Consider the following 24,285-nt stretch of genomic DNA (forward strand, 5'->3'; position numbering starts at 1 on the left):
TGTTTGCAGGTATTAGGGAGCAGCTGCCTGCACTACATAGACGGTAAGAACAGCTAGTGAGTGCAGGTGGGGGCAGTTTCTTGCTTGAAAAATTGGGTGTTGGAACTGGAGGGGAGGGCAGTTCTTTTTATCGATCACTCCATGAACCTTGATTTTTTTTTTCTGCTGGAATTGATGCTTGAAAACAGGAGCATTTTATCAACAGTGCAGCTTCCTTCAGCTGTTGCCTCCAACAAACACAGAGTTTTTACTCAGAAAATGCCGATGCTGACACCTTGAGGGCAAACTGTGATTTGATTGTCTGTATTCTTCAACACTTGAAAACAAGATTAAACAAAACAATGCCATATTTTACAAATAAAAACACCTTACCATTGGCACATGAAGAAAGAGTTTAAAAAAAATCTATTTCATCCTTCACCTTCATAAGTAGGCTATTTGTTTAATCAATCTATACTCTAATTGTACAACCACTCCACATAACATATTCAAATGCCATCAGATGATAAAGTAAATCATACTGATGTCACATAAATCCATCAAAACAAAACACACAAGCACAGTGGTGGTAAAAAAGCAACATTTCCACAACAGCCAGTTCTTAAGAATAGTGTAGGCTAAATTAGAGGTACTTAACTTTGCTTATTTACATTTGACTAGTTATGTGACAGCATAGCTTGCTAATGACTTTATGAACAATATGATGGGCCTTTAAAATATGATGCAAAATAGCTAAACTGCCTGTTTCATTCCCAAAATGTAGCCTAATGATGATTGTGTGCATAATACAGGTGCATCTCAATAAATTAGAATATCATGGAAAGGTTTATTTAGGCTTTGTCAGTAATTCAATTCAAAAGTGAAACTAATACATTAGGCTATTCGTTTAAATAATGTAAACTAATATAATATATGGTATAATATAATATAATATAATATAATCCATCACACACAGAATGAAACATTTCATGCCTTTATTGATTTAGTTTATTTCAATTGTAATGTTTATGGGTTAGCCTACCCTACCTAAAATTCAGTATCTCAAAAAAAAAAAAAAGGAATATTACAAAACACCGATAAAAAAAAATATGTAGGCCTAAATGTTGGCCTTCTGAATAGTTTGTCCATCTATGCACTCAATACTTGGTTGGGGCTATTTGACTTAACTACTGAAATGGACTTTTCCATCTGATTTAATGACAAGCACCTGTATGTCTTTCGCTAAATTAAAACCTACAGTCCGCTATTTACAGTAAATGTGGCAGAGGACAACCTTGTGTTGCAGCGCCCTCCAGCGGCTCAACGGCGAAACGTTGCATGGCATTTTGTTTGGCGCCGATGGAGGGAGTCACTCCTGAGATCTTTGGTCAGTCAGACGGCAGAACTTCCGGTCGGCATTTTGTTCTACGAGAGGAGAGCCTCTTGATGATCGCAACAATCGTCATATTTCTCATTTACTATCGAAATTGGCTACACTCGTTGTTTATGTCGGCGCAGACCGACTGAAACTCCGAAGAACGGATGTTTCCCCATGAATGTGCGCTGAAACATTCACCCTTGAGTGACGGAAGAAGAACGAATCGGTCCGACCCGGATTATTGTTGATAGCTTAGCAGGCTAGCTCAGCAGCTAGCTGCCTGGCAAGCCAGTCGAGTTCCTCCTGGAGGAGCTGCGAGAGAGAAGAAAGGGGGAGCTAGAGACACGGACACGGACTCAAACCAAGCTAAAACATTCCCCTCCCTTTGAACGCAACATCCGAAGGTAAATGTAATCACCTATCTTTCTTCGAGAACCAAACTTTTTTTTTTTTTTAATTGCGATTATTATTTGTATTCTTATTATTATCATCTTACACATTTATAAACGCTCTGCTGCACGACCACCTACGGCGTCGTTAATCGTTGTGACCGGGAGGTAACGGAAGCTAGCGGACTAGCGCCGAAGCTACTAGCTGAGGTGTGTTTTCGCTCCGCCGAGGCGCTCGGCCTCAAACTGGATGTCATTTGTCGAGCCCGAGGATTGGGCCGATGCCACGGAATTACAAACCGTGCCGCTGCATTTACATCTACTCACGCAAAACAAACCCGTCGCCCCCCTTTTTTTCTGGGCTCAAGGGGAAATGGGCTAGCTTTTTATTAAATACGACTAGCGCTTCCTTGTGTTATTTAAATCGCCTTCCTTTTTATTTGAACGGGGAGCAGCAGCAGCGTTTGGAGCTAAGCAACAACAGTTCGAGCTAGTTAGCATAACCAGCTAGCCATTAAAACACGACTATTGTTGTTAGCGAGTGTTAGGCAGCTAGCGTTGATGATTTTAGCTGCTATCGTGAGTGGTAACACTTAGCTCCGCGGTTAGAGCTCGGAGGACCCAGGCAGGCAACTTCTTGACAGTGTAGCGTTGGTGGTTTTGTTCGCAAGTAGCGGGGCTACAGATGGCAAAGCAGCAAACTAAGATAAACAGTTAAAAATGGATGCTAACTGAAACCAACCGTTAAGGCGTTTGTTGGGTAAATCATCACATTGGAAGTTATTTTAATCCTGATGCTGTGTTGTGTTGTGTTTTGTTTTTGCTGGAGCACTTTGGCTGAGCTAATGTTGGTTTTTTGGTTGCTACCCTGTTTTGCAATGTTTTGATTGAGCACAGGCTACGTTGCCTCAGCTAATAGTCACTTTGCCATGAAGAGTTTCGTAGACATGCAACTTGTTAAGTAGTGGTTGTCGGAGGCTGTTTTTTTTCTCGACCACAACAAATGCAGTTTGGCGGCGGCGGCTTTTCTGCAGTTACCCCGTTTGCAGAGTGCGTACGGTAGCTGTTGGCTCCTGGAGGATGCAGGCAGCCCCCCACTACTGCCGCCACCATCACAGTGCATCTGTTCCTTTGTGCTGCCTCCTGCCTGTCAGTCTCACAGCTGTCAGCCAAGCCTCTGCGTACCGAGAGGGAAACCACATAGACCCGAGCTTGCTAACAGTACAGCTAGCAAAAAAGTAATGTTTACAATATCCATCTGTTGATCGCCGCAGTTGTAGTTACGGCGTGCAGAAGCAGTTTCACTCGTCTACTACTTGGCCTCGGTTATCGGCTTGCACACGGGTCTGGTTGCAACAGTGTTTATAGATTGAAAGAGGCATCAGTGATATGCAGAAGTTGCTGAAAAAAGTAGCTGCATTTCCTTAGCCGTTACCAATTTCACACACACACAAGCGCAACAGTGCTCCATACTGTCACATTCTTGGTTTTGCAAAGTTGTCCAGCGGCAATAACACTCATTGCAAATATGATTGACATTGTGATGCTCTAATTGGCACCATTTTTGCTGTTTTGGGTCAGGTTTGTAGTAAACAACTGTAGACACAACTTCATTAGGAAACTTGTGAAGAAGAATGATAATCCGTTTTATGTCACAAAGTCTGATGCAGAGCAATGTTCTCTTTCAACAGACTGAAGGAGTAGGACTTTTTTATCTGAAATGTCATTGAGTCCACCCGAGACTGCACAGACTTCTTCAAAAAGGTATTATCATAATGGTTTGGGTCATTTTTTGTTTCACTAAACTGTGTGAGAATGTAAACATATTTAGATACGCAAGTGTGTGTAAATAGTATCTCATTTTGATGTTGGCAACATGTAAACACTTTCTTTTGAATTTTGTGTCATGGAGATTAATGTTGATACCAAGCTGGCCCTGCACTGGCCTGATTCTGGCCTATTATATTGGCCGGGTTTATCCATGAAGCGTGGGCTGCGTTTAGATATTCTGCAAATTGCAGCTGGTTTTTCCCTCTGTTTTTCTTGGCCTCTCGTACTGTCTTCCTCGAGAGGTCAAGGACATCTAACAAGCAAAGGGATTTAAGACAGATTAAGTGCAACACCGGGCCCTAATTTGTGCAGAATTATCATAATAAACTGTAAATGTAGAGCCCTCTGGTTTGAAATTAATGAAGGGGAATAGACTTCCATGGTATTAAGACCAAGATTTACCTCATCTGACTTATTAATACTTATTCAGTTTCTGACAACATTAAAAATGTGTAATTCGTAAAAATCGATTCAGACAAAAGCTGGAGAAAAAGTGAGTTATATCCACCATGTCAGTCAACAGTCAACAGTTATTCATGGTAGTGCTGGTGCATTATAACAGGAGATTGGTATTATTAAAATAAATACAAATTTTACACTCTTGGAAGTGTGATACATAAGTATGAATATGCCCTTATTTATCTCAAAGCCCCTTTCTGCAAATCTAATAATGCAACAACAAAAAAAATGCAGTAATGTTAATATTGCATTGTTTTTTTCATAGTTAATATTCCAAACTGAGAATGTATTTGTTTCTAATTCTATGGTGGACACCAAGATGTATATGTATTGCACATCTGCCATTTAGGGAAATGAGAGTAATATCAAAGGATGTTTATAATAATAACTCATAACTAGCAGTTAGTATTATAAGGCTGAACAAGGACTTACTCCTCAAGGTGCATTGTATTTATCAATACATTTGTTTCAGATAAGTCACTGTGGAATTGAGACTGTCTTTGGTTTGTATCAGTATAATAAAATAGCAAGATTAAGCAGCAGAATTGTCTAACGGCTAGTGACCTTGTTCTCTAAGTGTGAGGCCTGGATTCAATCCTCTGCACGCTTGTTTCTGTCAAACATTTCATAAGACTGCACTCTTGTTTGTGGCCTGTTATTACTAAACCCATGTCCCTTTATCCCTGTCAGAGCAGTGAGCACTGATGACACCCCCCATATACATCTGTGGCATACGTACATAATAGTAGTACTAATAGGGTTAGGGTGCTTTGCTTTAATGTAGAGACCACAATAATTTATCTTGATTGGCAAGGTATGAAAAGACATATTTATTTGTGGCTTACAGATGATGCAGTATTACAGAACATTAATTCTCAGCACAGACACAGTAGTTTTTATATGGTGTTGCAAGTATCTCTCCATTTACTGTGCATTCAGTGTTTTTGAATAATATTTGCCTTTTTATTTTTCTACTGTCCCTCTTTTTTATTCCCTTGTTTCCCTGCGGCCTTTACATGTCTGCTATCTCTTGCCCTCTCTTTCCACCCTTCCCCTGTCCATCAAATGCATTTTTCCACTCGTTCTCCTCCTAACTAGCCTCCCTTTCTCCTAGGTGTCAGGAGATGTGAGGACGGGTGTCGTCCATCGACCCCCTGATCTACCTGTGTATCAACACACCCCCCACCCTCACCTTCAGCATGAATGGGGATATGCCTCATGTTCCCATCACCACTCTTGCTGGGATCGCTAGCTTAACAGATTGTAAGTAACAGAGCTGTCTTCCAAACACACAGTCACAGCTTTTCTTCTGTCTCCTCTTCCATTGATAGATACATGTAACGTTATTCGTCCCTGAAGGGAAATTCAGTTGTCCCAGTAGCGCATTAAAAAAAAAACACAACAACAACCAGTGTAAATTGCTAAGTTGTCTGAACTATATTCTGAACAGATGCACATTTGCAATTATGATTGTGTATCCTGCCTCTTACTTTGTCTACCTTCTCTCTACCTTTTTACCATCACCTGTCTTACATTACATTGCACTACTGGTTGCTCACCGTGCTTCCTTTTCTTACTTTCTTACCTCCTCACCTCTGTACTGTATCCCAACATCTCTTACCTCTCGTCTCAGTGTTGAACCAGCTACCCCTCCCCTCCCCTCTCCCGGCCACCACCACTAAGAGCCTCCTATACAATGGGAGGATCGCAGAGGAAGTTACCTGCTTATTGGGCTGTCGGGATGAGAATCTGGCCTCCCAGCTAGCCCATGGCCTAAACCAGGTCTCCACAGAGCACATGTAAGTATATGGTGGTTGGGCTGTGTTACCGTTTAGGTTCACACACACCTTTCCTTTAAGTAAAAAATAGATGACAATTGAACAGATTCCACTGCTGACTTGTGAAGATGGTGTGATAAATAGTTTTTACCTGCTTAAGTGCAACAAGGTGAATTTTTAATGTGATGGAGACATGTAAGACTTAATAAATACATATAGTATGTTAATGCTTTACCTGTGGGCAAGTTAGTTAAATGCAAATACTGCTTCTATATTAAAAAGTCCAGCACAATTTCAAATCATAGCTTATTAAGAAGCTTTTAAAATGAAATTGAACTTGAAAGGTGTAATTTTTGATGTAGATTAATTTTTGATGTAGATTTGATGTAGATGTAAAGTACATACATGCAATACATGCTGCATTTTGAATACATGTTAATTATTCCATGTAGTCTAGCAATACTGTCTATTGAGTAATTATTTTTTACTTTGCCCTGTGCAATCTTGTCCTGCTATATTATATGAAGTAATGTGACTGAACCTGAATGTTTTTCAGAGAGCTGAAGGACAACCTGGGTAGCGATGAGCCAGAGGGAGATGCACCACTGTTGCTGCAGACCATGCTGGCCAGGAACCCTGGCATCTTCAGGGAGAAAAGTATGGAGACATGGCATATGTTGCACTTTACAGCGTGAGAGCATGCAATCATATAGATACATTTCATATAGATATTTAATAACAAATGTAATTTCATTTCTAAACAGATGTTATGCAGCAACCAATGGTACCACCCTTCAAGATCACACAGAATTCCATGCATAGCCCCGCCCAGTCTGCAAACTTCCAGCCAGCGGCAATCTCTCCCAGTCCAACCAGGTGCGTCAAGCTGCAACACTGAGAAATATGCCCTTCCATAATAAAACGTAAAAATATAATAACCATTTAATTTACATTTTATAAGGGTTTATTTATTTTTCCAATTAGTTTATCCCGGTTATATCAAACATATGGGATCATTTTCTAGTCTCATACAGGATGAGTATTTTATGTAGTATCATGACACAACTGAAAGATAAGGCAATGATATTGTAAAGTTAAATAATGTTATTTATGCCACTGTTAAACATGCAGTTTCCATCCATTTGCTCACCTTCCATGTTCTTTCCTCCACATTGTCCAGCCGGTTTGTGGCGCCGTCGAGTGGGTCCAGTAGCCGGTATATGGGCCAGCAGAACAGCCCTGTACCCAGCCCCTACACTCCCCAGAGCCCCGCCACTGGTTACATTCAGCAGTATCCCCACCAACAACAACCACCCAGCTATACCCAACACCAACAAATACAACAAGGTGAGAGTGTATACATGTGCGTTGCAAATTTGTGTGCATGTCAGAAGTGACGGAGGTCTTGAAATACGGTTCAGTGCTTACTTTCCTGTGTCTGTTTGGAGTTCCCCTGGCTAATGTACATCTGTTTTCAGACTTGCATAGTGTAGTAGAGTTTGATATGTGGTCGATTTTGACATGCTGACATAATTAGACAATTACAATCAAGTGTACTTTATAAATTTGGCAAGAAGGTTTCTTGTTGTATGTATGCAGCCAAAGAGCCACTAAGTGTGTTTGGCAAACACCCCCATGTGGAGTTCTTTGCTTTAGCATGGTTTCACGGGTTTTATGGGTCTACCACAGTTTTTGTTTTACAGGATGTTAATGTGATAACATATCAGGTAGCTATACAATAATTTTAATGGAAAATACAAGCGTGCTGTTTTTGCTGGTAGTTTGCTGTTTGTTGCATGTGATCAGTGGCTGTGGTTTTATGGGCAGTTCTGTGGACAAGGTTCTGTTCATTTTTTAACTACGATGAATGCAAATTTAACAGCTCCTTCTTCAGTTGCCTCACAATATCTCACCTGTTACATCAATTCTTCATTGCGTTAATTGATTTTTTTTTTTTTTCAGATTGCCAAAAGTATTTTTGTCACTTCTATTTTAGATGTTTAACAAGGGATTTCCTAAAGTAGCACAAATGAAAATGGCAACAATAACTTTTGATTTTCACTAAGAATAACTCACAAAGTGAAAGACTTGATTCTGAATTGAGATATAAAACAGAACAAATATCTATACTTCAAAACAGGAAAGCATGAACAGTTTCTATAAATAGTAATCACTAATCAGATTTTATGAGCCAGTGTGAAAGTTTCATAAGTTTGGCCATGTTCTGTAGGGCCTGCATCAGTTAGTACTGGCTTTGTACCATATTGTTTTTGTTGTATGCAGTCAGTTATGGAAAAATAATTTATGCATAAAAAATCTGATTGGCTGTGTATTAGATGCATATTTTATCTTCATGTTGCATAATCTTATATTACCCGTATTTGTGCTTTGAAGTTTCATGATTCAGTTTTTTTTATGCACAACAGTGTTTATTACCCAGTGAATACCACAGTAAAAAAATGTACTGTCATGCTAACCATATCTGTAATCATCAAAAATTGAATAGGATCCTATGCTATGTGTTTAATACAATTGGCACCAATGACCATTTTGGTCAGAAAATACATGCCTTCTGGACACGAGTAATGCACAATTAATATTATGACAACCATTGTAGCTGTAGCAGTTGAAATCTTTGCATTAAGCGTATCTTTCCTGGTGCATTAAACTGTTCACCCTCAGTTCAAAGGCAGTTCATTCATTTACCATTTTGCTCAGTCTAATGCCGTCTCTCTGGGACAACAGGAAGAACTGATGCTTCATTCAAGCAGTTGAACCAAAAACATTTCTAATACGATGCTTGCTCCAGTAAATACTTATTTGCATTATTTTGATCATCAATTTGGGACTCCCCCCTAATAACATGAGAGCATGTAATTTTTTCTGTTGTGAGTAGCTTTACGATTACCACGCTGATAGATACATTAAAAAGAATACATTTTTTCTTCTTTCATCCTGCAGTGTCTGCAGCCAGCCCCATGGTCCCAGGTGGCATAAGAAATATCCATGAGGGCAAAGTATCGGGTCAGATGGCCAATGCTGCCAACCACCACTCAGAGAGACACGGCACTGAGGACTACCTTAACATTGTACAGCGACTGGGCAATGAGGTATGAATCAGACATGTCTAGAATCAATATTTTATATTTTAATTTTTCATCAAATTGTATGAACAAACAACAAAGTTATCTTTGTGAGTAATGCTGTTTTTAATCACTACTTACGGTTTGCATGATTTGTCATGGGAACGAAAAAGACATTTCATCTGATGTCGCTGTAAATGAAAGTCGGCACTATTATTTCAAACAGGCAGCCATCAGCAGTGGCCTAAAAGCATTCATATGGGGAAAACATGGTTATGGCTACAATGAAAAATGTCATTGAACTCTGGACCACAAAAACAGAAATAGAAAGAATTCAGGGACGAGATTTCACAAAATGCTTAAGGCTAAAGAGAAGAAAAGTAAAATAAAGTGGTACTTTAGTTGGGGTGGTTATGTAATTCATCTAACCAGGCGATGAGGTTTTCAAATTAAATCTGTCAACTAGGTATATTTGTGTGTGTGTTAAGGGTATTATAAATCGGTCTTATTATACACAGTAGGAAATTCTGTTGATCTAAAATCAAGATTATAGCTCTGTGTTGTAGGAGAGCATCTATATCAATTTCCAATTGTTTTGGTTTAGTAGTTATAATACAGATGTGCCAGTACTCCGAATTAAATTCTCCCTCATCACACAAACTTTATTGGCGACACTTGGACAAATTTGGACTTCCATAAGCCATGTTAAGAATTTTTTTAGGCTGACATGTTTGAATGTCCACGAAAGCGCATATGTGGTAGCTTCATCTTTCTTGTTTATGTTGTCCTTGTCCAGGAGGGTGAAACTACCATGAGGAATCCTTCGTTTTCTCTGAGGTCTCCACAGTCAGGCTGCTCGCCAGCAGGGAGTGAAGGAACGCCCAAACGTAAGGCCACTGGAAGAGGAAGAGAGGCGCTACGTTTCATTTTGCCCTTTATTTTTGCATTCAAGGAAAAGCAATCTTTGGCTCTAAAATACTCATAATTTAATTTCCCAGCAGTAGAATGGTTTAAGGCCATTATCCTCCAAAAGTGATACAAGGCCACAGTGATTCTTATTTCAGACTTAGCAGTCGTCTTTGAATATTGCATTGCATGTCTTTACAGCAGAATACCTCTTGTTGACAGGCATATGAGCCTCCTTTTTGCATACTGTTTTGGGATAACTTTTTTGTTTATTTGGCATTGCTTTCTCCCAGCGGGTTCTCGTCCCCCACTGATTCTTCAGTCACCGCCTCCCTATGCGCCATCACCGAGGGACGGGGGACCTGACCAGAAACAGCAGTCCCAACAACGGAAGAAAGCTCCAGCGGTCAAAGAGGAGAAGGACATGTACGACATTGTTAGCTCTCCAAACAAGGACTCGACAAAACTCACCCTCAAATTGTCAAGGGTCAAGTCAAATGAGTCTGATACTCCAGGTAAGAGAAGATTTACAGCAACTCTAAGCTGGATCCCATTGTGTGTGTTTTTTTTTTTTTTTTTTTTTACAATTTCCCACGGTACGAAGAAGGAAGAGGATGCAGTCACATGTTTTAAGAACAGAAATAAATCTTTGACGCTCAATCACGTTGACTGCTTGAAACACCATGCATTTTACAATACATATATATTTGTTTGTATCACAGGTGATGCTATGCCGGGTATGGATCAGAACTCGGACAATATGGAGCCAGAACTGGGCTTTCAGCAGGTCCCTGTTCTGCAGCAAAATCTCGGTGCCAGGCTGCAACAGCAGCAGTTGTCCCAGCAAACAGGTGGTGCCAGTGGTCTCCAGCCTCCCAGCTCTCCGTACGACGAGGCAGAGCTGGATGCGCTTGCGGAAATTGAAAGGATAGAACGTGAGGCGGCTAGTGAGAAGTGCTCCAAGGAAGTGCAAGATAAAGGTGTGTAGGGTATTTTAAAATGTGATTCAATGGCTACAAATTGACTTTATTCTTTTTGTTGTCCTTTTGAGTATGCAGTTTTATTTCCATGTCTTTCCCTTCACAGATAAGCCACTGAAGAAGAGAAAACAGGACTCATTTCCCCTGGAGCCAGGTGCAGGGGGACCAGGTGGCCCCACGGGTGCCCCAGGGAGTGGATCAACAGGAGGGGGAAATGCTGGCAAACTGACCCCACAAGAGGCCACAGCAGCTGGGAATGGTGCCAGCCGCCCTCCCCTCATGGTGAGCATCGACCTACAGCAGGCAGGCCGAGCTGACGGCCAGCTCGACCCCTGTCTGGCCGCCCCTATTCCAGCCCTAGAAGCCCAACGCTGGCCTGAAGAACCAGCTAGTGGGCCGGCTGCAGTGGAGGGTTCTGATACAGCTTTGCGGTTGAAACCAGACGGACGACCAGAAGTCATCAAGAACCGGGTCGATAAACATGACAGCAGGAGAGAGGGTCGGGAGTCATCAAAGCACCGACATGATGAGAAATCCTCAGAGAGACGAGGAGAGATGCCAAAGTCATCAAACAGAGGAGAACACGGACGAGACAGGGACAGAGAATCTGACAGAGATAGGAGGCATCGGAGCGAGACCGGCGGTCGAGACCGACGCTCCCCTGACTCTCGTTGCCGAAGTGATCGAGATAGGTCTGGCTTCCGGGCTTCTTCCACTGGAGAGCCTGGTCGGAGCAGCAGTAGGCAAGATGGTTCCAAACCAGCCTCTTCTGCCTCTGGCGTTAAACTTCCAGATTCTTTCCCTGCTCAGCTCCTGGGAGGGCATAGTGGCGCACTGAAGAACTTCCAGATCCCTAAGGTGATCTGGGCTGACCCCAAAAAAAAAAAATCTGTTCATCTTCCAATCATTCAACTGTCACTGCCTGCAATCTCACAAAACCAAATCACACCACTGCTCACTCTTTTTGGTTTTTGGTTTTCCATTCATAAGCCTTTTGTTTATTCCTGGAATTGGTCTCCAAATTCTGTTAACACATTAACCTTCACCTAACCATCTCTTAAATGTAGAATTTATTTTTTGCTTTATTTATTAAGTTATAAATCCTGTGTGTTAAGAAAAGCAAGTACCTTAAAGAAATGCTCCACTGCTGTTTTTCAGATCTTACACATGGGTGAATGTTTAGTGAAAGCACTTGCTGTTACTGTTGTGCTGCCAAAATACTTGGGCTGAAAATGGCCCATTTTTCATTCACTATAGCTACTGTCAACTCCGTCTTAAGAGACGCAGTCCCCAGTCACATATAATCACTTCTAAATAGGACTAAGCAACATTGTGATTAAGGTGTGAGCAGGACATCACTATGGTCAAAATTGGCTTTGAAGAATGACTTGTGACTTCCATGTGCTGGAATTCATTGAATCAAATTACGCTCTTTGAGATTTTCATGGAAAAAGATTTTTAATCCTTGTTCAAATTACTTGAATTGAAGGGATTGTCAGTCAGTGATTCAAGAATGATCCAAATCACTTACCGTAATTTAAAGTAAAAAATACTTTGGCTATTGTTTGTTGGCGGATTACTTGTTACTAATTGGTGTTTTTGTCAACCCAGTCCCTGTCCAGTATAATTGTTTGTTGAATGCAACTTCCCAATCAGCACCTTTAGCGTTGAGCTGCACTGCTATTAAGTCTAATGGGCTCCATCCACTACTCAGACACACCTGGATTAATCGGTTTGTCCAATAATGTAAGACAGGAAACAAAGGAGCAGCATTACGTTCAGGAAGTAGTGGAGCTGTGCATAGAGCCCATTGTTATCAGCTGCTGATGACCAGCCACCTACCTTAGCCAATGCTTCTAACTAAGTGGTAAACCAATAGTAAGCTATGCCAATAGCAGACAAAAGAGAGGGTCAGTGTTGCTGCTGCTGCTGTTGTTGTTGTTGCTGTATTTATTTTGTGTTTGTTAGGTGTGTATAACTTAGTCACAAACTTTGGCATTATACTTTTATGGCAAATATTTATAATCAGCCTTAATTCTTTGTTGAAGCATCCACACTTGCCATCTCTAGAGTTTCCTTTTCACCCCTACTGGCAAGGGGGAGTTGCTACCTTAGAACTGCTGCGAGGACAATGAATGTATTATAACACTGAATTGACTGTTGCTGGTAATGTTCGAAAAAACTGTGGAGTATTCCTCTAAGACATTTTTATCAGTATTGTGCTGGAAACTAACATCAAAATCACTAATTTGGTGTTGGTCAATTTGAAGCATTGTTTACATTTTATTATCTTACTTGATTTTATTTTGTGTAAACGCAGCTCGCATTTTTCAGTCACAAACTGTGTGAACTTGAGTTTTACTGTAATTTGAGAGAGGTCTTTGCTGACAGCTGTTGTTTTTTCTTTCCAGATCAAGCGTGATAAAGACACCAGTGGGTCAACTGAAGGTCAGATGTGGGGCCAGCCCAAGGTCAAACTGGAGAGGCTTGGTTTGGTGCAGGACTTTGAGAAGAGGCCCAAGCCTGTAGTGGTTCTGAAAAAGCTCTCAGTTGACCAGATCCAGAGGATCATCCGGCACAGCAAGTCTGGAAAGAACAGGATCTCATCAGGAAAGTCTGGGAAAAGTAAGAACAATTAACTGTGGAACTGCGAGCAGTTTTGCTGATTTCATTCATCTAACTGAACGGCATCTTTTTTTCAAAATCTGCATTGTATTTTTCCATCAACTTGAACACAAAAAAGTGAAAACTTAAAAATGCTGTTGTCCCATTTTAGGTGGTATGGACCCAGCTGTTCTGAAGGAGCTGCCTCCAGAGCTGCTTGCAGAGATTGAGTCAACTATGCCTCTGTGTGAAAGGGTAAAAATGAACAAGAGGAAACGAAGCACCGTAAATGAGAAGCCCAAATATGCCGAGGTCAGCTCGGATGACGATTTTGACGCAAACGGGGAGTGTGAGTGAAATTATTCGATTCATGCCTGGTACCCTTTGCGCAAGATTCTGTCGTTTCAGTTTAGAAATAATCTCAAAATGTAATCAATTAAAATATATCATGATTGATATTTGTATGCATAAGTTTTTGCTTTGAAAACCAATGTACTTTTGTAAGGTGCTGTCCTTTTATGTTCATCATCAACAGCTGCAAGGAAACGACAGCGCAGAGATAAAGACAGGTCATGGGATTTAGAAGAAAGAGAGCGTCGGGGTTCAGGGGAGCATCGAAAAAGTGGGCAACGGGACAGCCGACGAGGCTCAGGCAGCCGCTACCGTGACTCCTCGGAGGAAGGTTCACCACCGCCAAGCATGAGTGAAAGTGTGTATTCAAGTCAAGTGCCACAGCATTTCAACTTATGCATCTCTTTCCTTTTTGAATGGCAGTAATAGAACTGTATATAAAGCCTAATTGGATCTTCAGGGTTAAATTTAATGCTAATTTAGACTGGAGAGTAATTTTCTTATGTCCATATATACAGGCAATAATGCTGTATGCTGGACTAGAAAAAGAAATGCATTCAAATATCACTTAGTGCCAGGATATTGTGACAAAACAGATATAGTTTCTCAAAGAAATGAACTTCTAAAGAGACAGATTGGTATCTGCCAGATGTAAGGAGCAAAATAATTAAGATTTCTATCATCTCACCCAGTTGCCAGAAAGATGAAGGAGAAGCAGAAGCAGAAGAAACGGAAAGCCTATGAACCCAAGCTCACCCAAGAAGAGCTGATGGACTCGTCCACGTTTAAGCGGTTCTTGAACAGCATTGACAACATACTGGAGAATCTGGAGGATGTGGATTTCACTACCATGGGTACAGTGCTTATTGACTTTAAAGCTCCCATTGTGGTCCATTTTGAAAAGCACAAAAACTTTAACCTTTTTCTGTTCAGTAAGTATAATTCTTTTTCATGTTTCAAAGCAGCAGATGATGATGAGATACCTCAGGAACTGCTGCTCGGTAAACACCAGTTGAATGAACTGGGCAGCGAGTCCGCCAAGATTAAGGCCATGGGCATCTCCAGCCGGGTACTGTACACAATGTCAATAGAAATAGTTTAAATGGACTGTTGTGGGATGTACATCTAAATAATGATCTCTGTTGTTGTAGATCCCATCAGACAAGCTGGTAAAGCTGCTGAACATACTGGAAAAGAATATCCAGGATGGATCCAAGCTCACCACACTGATGAACCATGTAAGCTGTAGTTCTATCTCTCTCAGTGTTCAATATTCTTTGTAGTGGTACTTAAATGTCATTAGGATCTTTGAAGGTTTACTTCAGGAATCCATACAGTATCCCTTTAAAACATGCTGTCAGTGACAGCAAAATTAAGAAATGAATTGCTGAAATTCTACCAAAGGTTATTTGATTAAATAATTCAAAGCTGTTGGTCTCCGGCTACTGGTTCATTTCTGTAAAGTGCATTTTCATTCTTTCTCAGGACCACGATGCAGAAGATGAGGAGAGACTTTGGAGAGACCTGATAATGGAGAGAGTCACAAAGTCAGCAGATGCCTGTTTGACGGCTCTTAACATCATGACCTCATCGCACATGCCTAAGGCCGTCTATATAGAGGATGTGATAGAGCGGGTGCTACAATACACCAAGTTCCACCTTCAGAACACACTGTATCCACAGTACGACCCAGTCTACAGGGTGGACCCACATGGAGGTGAGGATAAATATGATATTATACAGCTGTATGATCTGAATGACACTAAATTAAGAAGTTTGTGGTGATTTTGAGTATTCATAAAACAATGATCCTTAAGTTATCCCAGTAAGTTATATATTTTTTCTCTTACTTACCTTTTACGCTCCTTATTCATGTTATAGCTGAGATTAAAGCAGCAATAACCTGATCGCACTGAGCAAAATTATTTGCACTACAGGTGGAGGTGAATTTAAAAAATGTCTTGAAAGACTACTTCAAGTACATTAATGAAATGGGTTTATCAGTTTGTTAGCACTGTCATGGTAAAGAGTTCGGTCATAGTGCATCAAAATGCTCTTGCGTTGTGGAGTTTGGCACAGATTTTTATTATTCAAATAAAAATGTTTGACTGGCTGGTCTTCACTGTTCAAAAATGGGTAGTGGATTTAGGCCTGGCAGTGAAATTTGGGGAAAATTATTTTTTATAGTTTTAGTTGATTCAATGCTGTTGGTAAAATACTGCAAACAGAAAACAATAGTTAGACATATTTGGTGCATGATCAATCATCAGCATCAGCATGATCATAGCACAGAAAAGTGTTTGACTGGGTTACTCTTGTCCATTCAGGTGGCCTGTTGAGCTCCAAGGCAAAGCGGGCAAAATGCTCCACACATAAACAACGTGTGATTGTTATGCTGTACAACAAAATCTGCGACATCGTCAGCAACATTTCGGAGCTCCTAGAGATCCAACTACTGACAGACACCACCATCCTCCAGGTAAAAACTCAAAATACTTCAAAACAATGTTGAACTAAGTAAAAAAAAAAAAACGTTCTAGACCAAATGATGACTCATGGTGTTTTTTATTTTTTTTAATTTTCTTACAGGTTTCGTCTATGGGGATCACTCCATTCTTTGTGGAGAATGTCAGTGAGCTGCAGCTGTGTGCCATTAAACTAGTTACAGCAGTAAGTGTCTTTTTTCTCCTCATAGGAAATGGACAGAAATTCAGAGTTCATATAGACTTGTGACCATCTTTTGGGGTCACTTAACCCTACTACATTACATCCTTTTGTATACAGACCTTGCATGTGTTTTACTGCTCGACAAAACCATGAAATGACTAAGCGCCTTATTTCCTGTCCAGGTGTTCTCGCGTTATGAGAAGCATCGGCAGCTGATCTTGGAGGAGATCTTTACCTCTTTGGCCAGGCTGCCCACCAGCAAACGCTCCCTCAGGAATTTCAGGTAATTTCTTTTACCCAAATCTACATTGATTTATTGCAGTTTGGTGTTGCAATGATTCGGTATCAAATGTTTTTGGTAGATCAAAACAGTAGTTGAGGCAGAGGCAAAGATTTGAAGGTGTTTTCACGACCTAACGGATCGATTATTTTCCTGAAAACACACATAGCAACTTCAAATGTTTACTGACCTCTTTTATTCATTCATTAGGCTGAACAGCTCAGACCAGGACGGAGAGCCAATGTACATCCAAATGGTGACGGCTTTAGTGCTGCAGCTGATCCAGTGTGTGGTCCACCTCCCTAGTGACAGGGACATGTTTGATGAGTACGACACCAAGGTAGGAGGGCGAGCCACTATGTAAACAAACAAATATACAATTTATATAAATACAACAAGTAAGCAATCAGATACATTATTTGCTCAACTCTTTTCCCTTTCTTTTTTCTTTTTAGGTGGATCAAGATGTGTTGATAACCAACTCGTATGAGACGGCAATGAGAACGGCACAGAATTTCCTCTCAGTCTTCCTCAAAAAGTAATTACACCGTCTTAAATATACACTGCTGTTTATTCTGTCAAAATGTCCTGGTTGTGTCATGGTCCCTTGTCTCTCTGATTATAATTGCATCCATTAATTTGTTAACCTGTTATTTATCTGGGATTTCTCCTCCTCTGACACTTTTTTATCTCTTCCCCTCCTTTAGGTGTGGCAGCAAGCAGGGAGAAGAAGATTACCGGCCATTGTTTGAGAACTTTGTTCAGGATCTGCTCTCCACAGTAAACAAACCAGAGTGGCCTGCTGCTGAGCTTCTGCTCAGTCTGCTTGGCAGACTACTGGTCAGTACGACAGCTCTTTGTGTAGACCAAAAATGCTCCTATTTGTGCTTAAGTGTTTCCAGAAATAGATGATCCAGGTTAATAGCGGTGGACAGCTTTACGATCTTTTGACAAAAAAACCTTTTAGCCATGAGATGTGGACAGAAGAGGTTGCAACTCATTTGTAAGACATCCCCATTTTAAGCCACGATGTTGCAGAGCCGTACAACATTTTAATATCGCTTGCTTTGTACTTGATCAGATGTTTGTTATCTTGAGCCACTTTTGGACTTGGGGCTGAAAAGTATTGAAAAACTTGAAATTCGTTCTAAGTGTAGCATGTTGACTGTCACAACAGTGCAGTTCTTGGTGACACATTTTGTGTCTTCTCTCATCAGGTACACCAGTTCAGTAATAAGCAGACTGAGATGGCTCTGAGAGTAGCGTCTCTAGATTACCTGGGCACAGTGGCTGCACGGCTGAGGAAGGACGCCGTCACCAGCAAGATGGACCAGAGATCAATTGATCGTATTCTACAACAGGTATTTAATATCACATACTCTTAAACGTATAATGGTGGGGGGAAATGGTGCAATGCAATGCAATGTTACAAGTTAGTTTCTATTTACCGTTTTCCCAAAAATGGCTTGGAGTGAGTGACGGTTGTTTCTTTCTGATTATATAGTCTCAAGGTAATGATGAGACCCAGCAGCTGCAGAAGGCTCTACTGGACTACTTGGAAGAAAACGCAGAGACTGATGCCTCACTGGTGGTGGGTTCACATTAGACTGACTGAACAAGTGATTACTGTAACCACTGAACCATCTGCCTCTGATATTGAGACTCTTTTCGTTCTTTAGTTTGCCAGAAAGTTCTACATCGCCCAGTGGTTCCGGGACGCCACCACGGAAGCGGAGAAGTCCATGCGGAACCAGAATTCGAAGGATGAGGACTCATCGGACGGACCGCAACACGCCAAGGAGTTGGAGAGCACTGGTGAAATTATGCAGCGTGCTGAAAAGCGCAAGAAGTTCCTGCGCAACATCATCAAAACCACGCCAGCTCATTTCGCTACACTGAAGTAAGGATGTGTGAATGTTTTGGCATCACTCTTACAACAGAGATTGGTTGTTCCTACTCTTTCTGATGGTATTGCTCCATCTCTTTCCCTGTTTCTGTTTTGGTGTCACACTTGCCTTTCAGTTATACTCCCCCTGCCTGTTGTATGACTGTGTAATCCTCCAACGTTCTTCCTCTTTGCCCTTCTCTCACAGAATGAACTCTGACACTGTGGACTATGAAGACTCCTGTCTAATCGTGCGTTATTTGGCCTCCATGAGGCCGTTCGCCCAGAGCTTTGATATTTATTTAACACAGGTAATATTCTTACTGCAAGTATCCTTGCCTTTTTATTGAAGCACAATAGCTCCATTTGAGAAAGCAAAATGTGTAGTCTAGTTGATATTAGGGCTCCATAGTTTTGAAATGAAACATCATCAGTTTGTGTAATCATAGGTTGTTGTTTGTGTTTTTGTTTCAAATAGATCTTGCGAGTGCTTGGGGAAAGTGCCATCGCTGTCAGGACTAAAGCCATGAAATGTCTGTCTGAGGTTGTTGCTGTGGACCCCAGCATACTGGCAAGGGTATGTGAGGATTTGTTTTTGTCAAGACATTTTCTCATGTTTGATTTAATGTGTGGTCTTAAATTATGTTTTGTTAAACACTATAGGAAAATTATTTTGCAATTTATGTACTTTTTCTTCTCTCCCCATGCTGCACACTCAAACTCTTCTCCACTCCTGTAGTCTGACATGCAACGTGGCGTCCATGGTCGTCTGATGGACAACTCCACCAGTGTGAGGGAGGCAGCTGTTGAGCTGCTCGGCAAATTCGTCCTCAGCCGACCCCAACTCACTGAACAGTACTATGACATGCTCATAGAGAGGATACTGGTGAGTTCCCCACTGGGACACATTATTACATTGGAATATCTTAAAATCCCCATTGAATATTGGCCATCAATGAATTCAAGTGCAATGTTGTTGTCAACTACACATCCATCACTATCCTGCACAGTTGAATGAATGTTGGGTTGTGTTTCATGCTGTTTACACCACACTGTGTGTCTGCAGCTGGAATGATGAGTTATCAGAATGGACAGTTGTTAGACATTGTTAGTGCATATATATTAAAGACCTACCCTGCTGTTTCACCATTACAGCTATAGCGTAACATTGTCCCTTGAATTGTTGTTTCATTTTATGATATTGCCCATTATACCATAGACCGGCAATTAGCCACCTGATAACTCCAGTGTTGATTGTTCTTTGTTCAAGAACCTTTTATAAACCAAGCTTTTGGATTGGGCATAGTTGAGATGCCGTGTGTTCACTGTGTGTGCACTTTGGAGATTTTCACCTGTAGAAATACAGCTGAATCTTCTTTAGTTTTTTCAAGTTTGACCTTTTAAGATGCACTTGAATTGATCACATGAATTGCTTGTGTGGAAATGGAGCTGCTGTTTCTTGCACCTTTTGAATGCATATACAAATGAGGGAGCCTGGCTTATTTTTCACTTCATGAGCATGAAAGTGCATTTATCTGGTCATTGACTTTAGATGGTAAAGCATCTCCAGTGATTGAGCTTGAAGAAAATATATTTTTCTTTTTATATGATGAGAATTATTAAATAAGGAGCCGGTTTAAAAGCAGGAAGCAGTTGAGTTTTGAGACAGGTCACTAAAATGTACATTTATAGTTCCTGAGATTCAGTCCAACACAAAAGCCACGTACTTATTCTTTGTATTTAGCATCTGAGTAGTGAATGAATTGAAATTGTTTTGCCTGTTGTCATGGTAATATTCACAAGGGTTCATGAGAAGTTCACTCATCATCACGGTCCTTTACTGCCACCTATTGGCAAAAATATGCTATTGCATCCATGCAGGTGTTTTCTTTCATGAATGGAAACAAGAGCAGAAAATTCAAAATCTCTATGAATTCTCTTTGTTTTGGTGCACAGGACACTGGTATCAGCGTCAGAAAACGGGTGATTAAGATCCTCAGAGACATCTGTCTGGAGCAGCCAACCTTCAGTAAGATTACTGAGATGTGTGTGAGGATGATCCGCAGAGTCAATGATGAGGAAGGTATCAAGGTATGGATCAACTGCACCTCTGTGTTCGTTGTCAGAAATATGACTCCCATTTTTAATCATTCTATTAATTTCTCATTTCATTTTTAAAAAATATTCATCACAAAAGATGTAGTTTAAAACATTTGTCAAAAACTCTAGATCCAAGCTAATTACACACAAACTTATGTTCCTTTTAGAAATTGGTGAATGAAACATTCCAGAAGTTGTGGTTTACTCCAACTCCAGCTCATGACAAAGAGACCATGACCAGAAAGATCCTGAACATCACTGATGTGGTGAGTTTAAGTGCCGTACCAGTCTGTGCCTAGTAATAAATGTGTTGAACCGCAACAAAAAGGCTAAATCTTTTATCAGCTCTGACCTTGTCTCGTGGTGAAGTTTAATTCTTCTGTCTGATTTCTTCAGGTTGCAGCGTGTCGAGACACCGGCTATGACTGGTTTGAGCAACTTCTTCAGAATGTGAGTATTTTGAGTGTCAGAACTTTACCTGGTGGACACAGGACAGTACATCAGTGTTGAAACACTTTTTAAAATAAACTATTGTCTCTGTTTCTCTAGCTTCTCAAGTCTGAAGAGGACGCGTCATATAAACCAGCCAAGAAGGCCTGTGTTCAGCTCGTTGACAATCTGGTAGAACACATCCTCAAATACGAGGAATCTCTCGCAGGTATGCAAGTTTATCATCCGACACCTTCTCGAACTGTGTTGTAAAGCACGCAGCTGATGAACCTTTACACTACTGTCTATACTGTCGGATGTTACAACAGTTTTTTTCTTTCCTCTGCAGAGAACAAGGGTGTAAACTCAACGCGGTTAGTGGCGTGTATCACCACCTTGTACTTGTTCAGCAAGATCAGGGCCCAACTCATGGTCAAACATGCCATGACCATGCAACCCTACCTTACCACAAAGTGTAACGTAAGTTGTGTTCACAAAGTTAGTATCGTTATTGCTTTATTATTAAGAGAAAAGAAAAATCTTATTGGATAATTGATTATTGTTTCCATCTTGGTGAATTTAGAGGACCACCAATTGGTTTGTGTGATCTCTTGGAGCTTCTCAGTAATTGCTGTTACGTTGTTTCCCTTGCAGACTGCCAATGACTTCATGGTCATCTGTAATGTTGCAAAGATCTTGGAACTTGTGGTACCGCTGATGGAGCACCCCAGTGAAACTTTCCTTGCCACCATCGAGGAAGACCTCATGAAGCTCATCATCAAATATGGCATGACTGTATGTGGGAGTCATCTTTTAAGAACTTGATATAGGGTGTACAATATAGAGCCATGTTTACTCTGTGAAAATATTGAGCTGACACAATCTCCTCTTCCTTTTGTTTAGGTGGTCCAGCACTGTGTGAGCTGTCTTGGAGCTGTTGTCAACAAAGTGACGCACAACTACAAGTTTGTCTGGGCTTGCTTCAACAGATTCTATGGTGAGATATCCAGCTTCTTTGATCTTTGCTTTTGCAAAGATAACAGCAGCCTGGTGTGCTCAGCTTTGACGTGTCATCTTCTAGTCTATCCACATATTCCCTCAGGGGAGTCATTGTAGAGCTTCACCTGGCCACCAGCAACATTAGAGGGGAAAAATACATAAAAGGACATCCATAATTTATATCTTAAAAAGTACTTAGAATTATTTTTCTTCTTTTTCAGGTGCACTGAACAAACTCAAGATTCAGCATCAGGAGGATCCTAACAGCGCGACGTTGGTAGCAAACAAGCCTTTCCTGCTGCGATCACTCTTCACTGTGGGTGCCCTGGCCCGGCACTTTGATTTTGATTTGGAGGAGTTCAAGGGCACCAACAAGGTAGAATTAGCAGTTTAATTTTCAATATTTAACATAAATTAAACTTATGGAAAGCTATGAACTGCAACAAAGCAAAAAATATCTTGACATATGAAACCAAACCTGCTGCTCCACCACCCATGTAGGACTGGAACAGTTTATGAAAACGCTCCGAACCATTCGGTTCGACTGCCTTGGATTGCAGCGTGTGTCGTTTGAGTCACAGGCATGCGCAACTTTTTCTTCTTTTTGTTTTAATTTAATATGGAGGCAAAGGAGTGTAGCAGGCAGTCAGATGTGGACATTTCCCCACTCTCTGTCTCACAAACACATTGACAGTGGACCTGTCTGTGAACAGCCCCTGCTCTCTGTGTACACTGTTTTAGACAGAGATCCCACAATAATGCCGTTAAGGAAGACCCCTCATTATGCAGGCTTTGTGTGTTCACATGCCAGTCCTCCCTTTTACACAGACGTCAATTTGACTCTGTGACTACCTTCTCCGCTGCCAGCTCAAAGGCCGAACAACAATGCCCCTCCATTCCCTGTTCGTATGTTTTATACAGAGCGGCGAGGCGGAATAATTGTATTGTGCAACATTCCCGCCTTGAACAGGCTGTATAAAAGGAGCTTGAATCAAAACATGATGTTCAAACAAAGGGTGCAAACTTTGCAACAAGTAGGCTGAAGGTCAAACACTGAAAGTGTTGAAGTCACTTTTTTTCAGACACAATATTGTGTCTGAAAAAGGTATTTAAATGGACAACGAGGAGTTTTGGAAAGCAAAGTGTTTTCACACTACATTTCCCATGAGCCTCCGCACGCACGGTGAAATTCTTGGACAGGCACAAGACGGACAAAAGCGAAAACATTTGCCAAGAATGTTTTTATTCATCAAGAATGAAAGTCGGAGGTTCGAAGACGATCAGACACCGTCGTAGTGCCGACCATAAACGGCAATTCGGCAGCGTCCGGGAAACCAAAAGTGGGAAATGCTGGGCGAGCAACCACTAAATAATATATATAATAATAATATCAAAATAACTATGAAGACAAAACAATATATTTATCGAAAATGGACCCATTAACAAGCGTGGGTAACGTAGATTCATCACATCCACATTAATATGAGACTTTTTTATAACCAAAAAAAAACTCCTCGTTGTCCGTTTAAGTTATTTAAATAAAGAACTTGACAATTAAAATGATTCTTTTTTTAATAATACATTTAAGAAAGCATGGGTGTGTGTGCATTCTTTTATATGACAGCAAGACTTAATTACATTTTTTTTAAAGTGTAAATGGTGAATTATTGGATATATATCTTATGTTGATATACGTTTTTTCTGTGGTGATAAATATAACAACGTATACCAAACCGTAAACAGTGACCACAAAACTGTGATACAAACCTAATCATGGATTTTGTGAACCGTTCTAGCCCTACGCCGTTGCTACTGCAAATGATCAAATATCTGCTTTCTCATAATGTGTCTCTGTGTCTTGTGTACAGGTTGTTATCAAGGAGAAAGTTCTCGAGCTGCTGATATATTTCACCAAACATGAAGATGAGGAGGTCAAGACCAAAGCTATCATCGGCTTAGGCAAGAACAACATTGTTGAATATAATTTAGTTAAAAGATTAAAAGGTCAACTTATTTGTTGTGTTAAAAATGTGACCTTTTTAGACAGAGTGTTCAGAATGATCCAAGGTAATGTTTGTTGTTTCTTGGTGACTGACCTACAGTGTCATGTTGGGAAGTCACAAGACTGTATTAGAAAGCCAGAGATGTTCATGAAGCTGCAGCAGCAGGTGAAGGTTTTCTATGGAAG

The 24,285-nt window shown here is 40.7% G+C and overlaps 1 protein-coding gene across 2 annotated transcripts in view; it reads left to right on the forward strand.

The window, feature by feature from the left end:
* Window positions 1–1,384: 1,384 nt before the first annotated feature.
* The window catches only part of nipbla (NIPBL cohesin loading factor a), a 28,901-nt gene continuing 6,000 nt past the window's right edge, over window positions 1,385–24,285 (forward strand). The window contains exons 1-40 of one of the 2 annotated variants that reach the window (XM_083979390.1): window positions 1,385–1,761; window positions 3,438–3,510; window positions 5,150–5,298; window positions 5,669–5,834; window positions 6,370–6,470; window positions 6,578–6,689; window positions 6,994–7,160; window positions 8,775–8,923; window positions 9,693–9,783; window positions 10,096–10,317; window positions 10,525–10,782; window positions 10,889–11,640; window positions 13,194–13,407; window positions 13,559–13,735; window positions 13,922–14,095; window positions 14,430–14,591; window positions 14,703–14,806; window positions 14,889–14,975; window positions 15,223–15,454; window positions 16,065–16,216; window positions 16,327–16,407; window positions 16,587–16,687; window positions 16,895–17,024; window positions 17,140–17,222; window positions 17,392–17,524; window positions 17,902–18,045; window positions 18,189–18,275; window positions 18,364–18,584; window positions 18,778–18,880; window positions 19,048–19,146; window positions 19,309–19,455; window positions 20,526–20,660; window positions 20,837–20,935; window positions 21,066–21,119; window positions 21,219–21,327; window positions 21,448–21,578; window positions 21,753–21,893; window positions 22,002–22,095; window positions 22,319–22,473; window positions 23,966–24,056. In XM_083979390.1, coding sequence (XP_083835516.1) covers window positions 5,235–5,298; window positions 5,669–5,834; window positions 6,370–6,470; window positions 6,578–6,689; window positions 6,994–7,160; window positions 8,775–8,923; window positions 9,693–9,783; window positions 10,096–10,317; window positions 10,525–10,782; window positions 10,889–11,640; window positions 13,194–13,407; window positions 13,559–13,735; window positions 13,922–14,095; window positions 14,430–14,591; window positions 14,703–14,806; window positions 14,889–14,975; window positions 15,223–15,454; window positions 16,065–16,216; window positions 16,327–16,407; window positions 16,587–16,687; window positions 16,895–17,024; window positions 17,140–17,222; window positions 17,392–17,524; window positions 17,902–18,045; window positions 18,189–18,275; window positions 18,364–18,584; window positions 18,778–18,880; window positions 19,048–19,146; window positions 19,309–19,455; window positions 20,526–20,660; window positions 20,837–20,935; window positions 21,066–21,119; window positions 21,219–21,327; window positions 21,448–21,578; window positions 21,753–21,893; window positions 22,002–22,095; window positions 22,319–22,473; window positions 23,966–24,056 — 5,722 coding nt within the window. In that variant the 5' untranslated portion in view covers window positions 1,385–1,761; window positions 3,438–3,510; window positions 5,150–5,234. The remainder of the gene's footprint in view (window positions 1,762–3,437; window positions 3,511–5,149; window positions 5,299–5,668; window positions 5,835–6,369; window positions 6,471–6,577; window positions 6,690–6,993; window positions 7,161–8,774; window positions 8,924–9,692; window positions 9,784–10,095; window positions 10,318–10,524; window positions 10,783–10,888; window positions 11,641–13,193; window positions 13,408–13,558; window positions 13,736–13,921; window positions 14,096–14,429; window positions 14,592–14,702; window positions 14,807–14,888; window positions 14,976–15,222; window positions 15,455–16,064; window positions 16,217–16,326; window positions 16,408–16,586; window positions 16,688–16,894; window positions 17,025–17,139; window positions 17,223–17,391; window positions 17,525–17,901; window positions 18,046–18,188; window positions 18,276–18,363; window positions 18,585–18,777; window positions 18,881–19,047; window positions 19,147–19,308; window positions 19,456–20,525; window positions 20,661–20,836; window positions 20,936–21,065; window positions 21,120–21,218; window positions 21,328–21,447; window positions 21,579–21,752; window positions 21,894–22,001; window positions 22,096–22,318; window positions 22,474–23,965; window positions 24,057–24,285) is intronic. The other variant, XM_083979391.1, reaches the window with a different exon arrangement.

The sequence above is a fragment of the Trachurus trachurus genome (assembly GCF_905171665.1).
Source record: "Trachurus trachurus genome assembly, chromosome: 9".
Classification (NCBI taxonomy): Eukaryota; Metazoa; Chordata; class Actinopteri; order Carangiformes; family Carangidae; genus Trachurus; species Trachurus trachurus.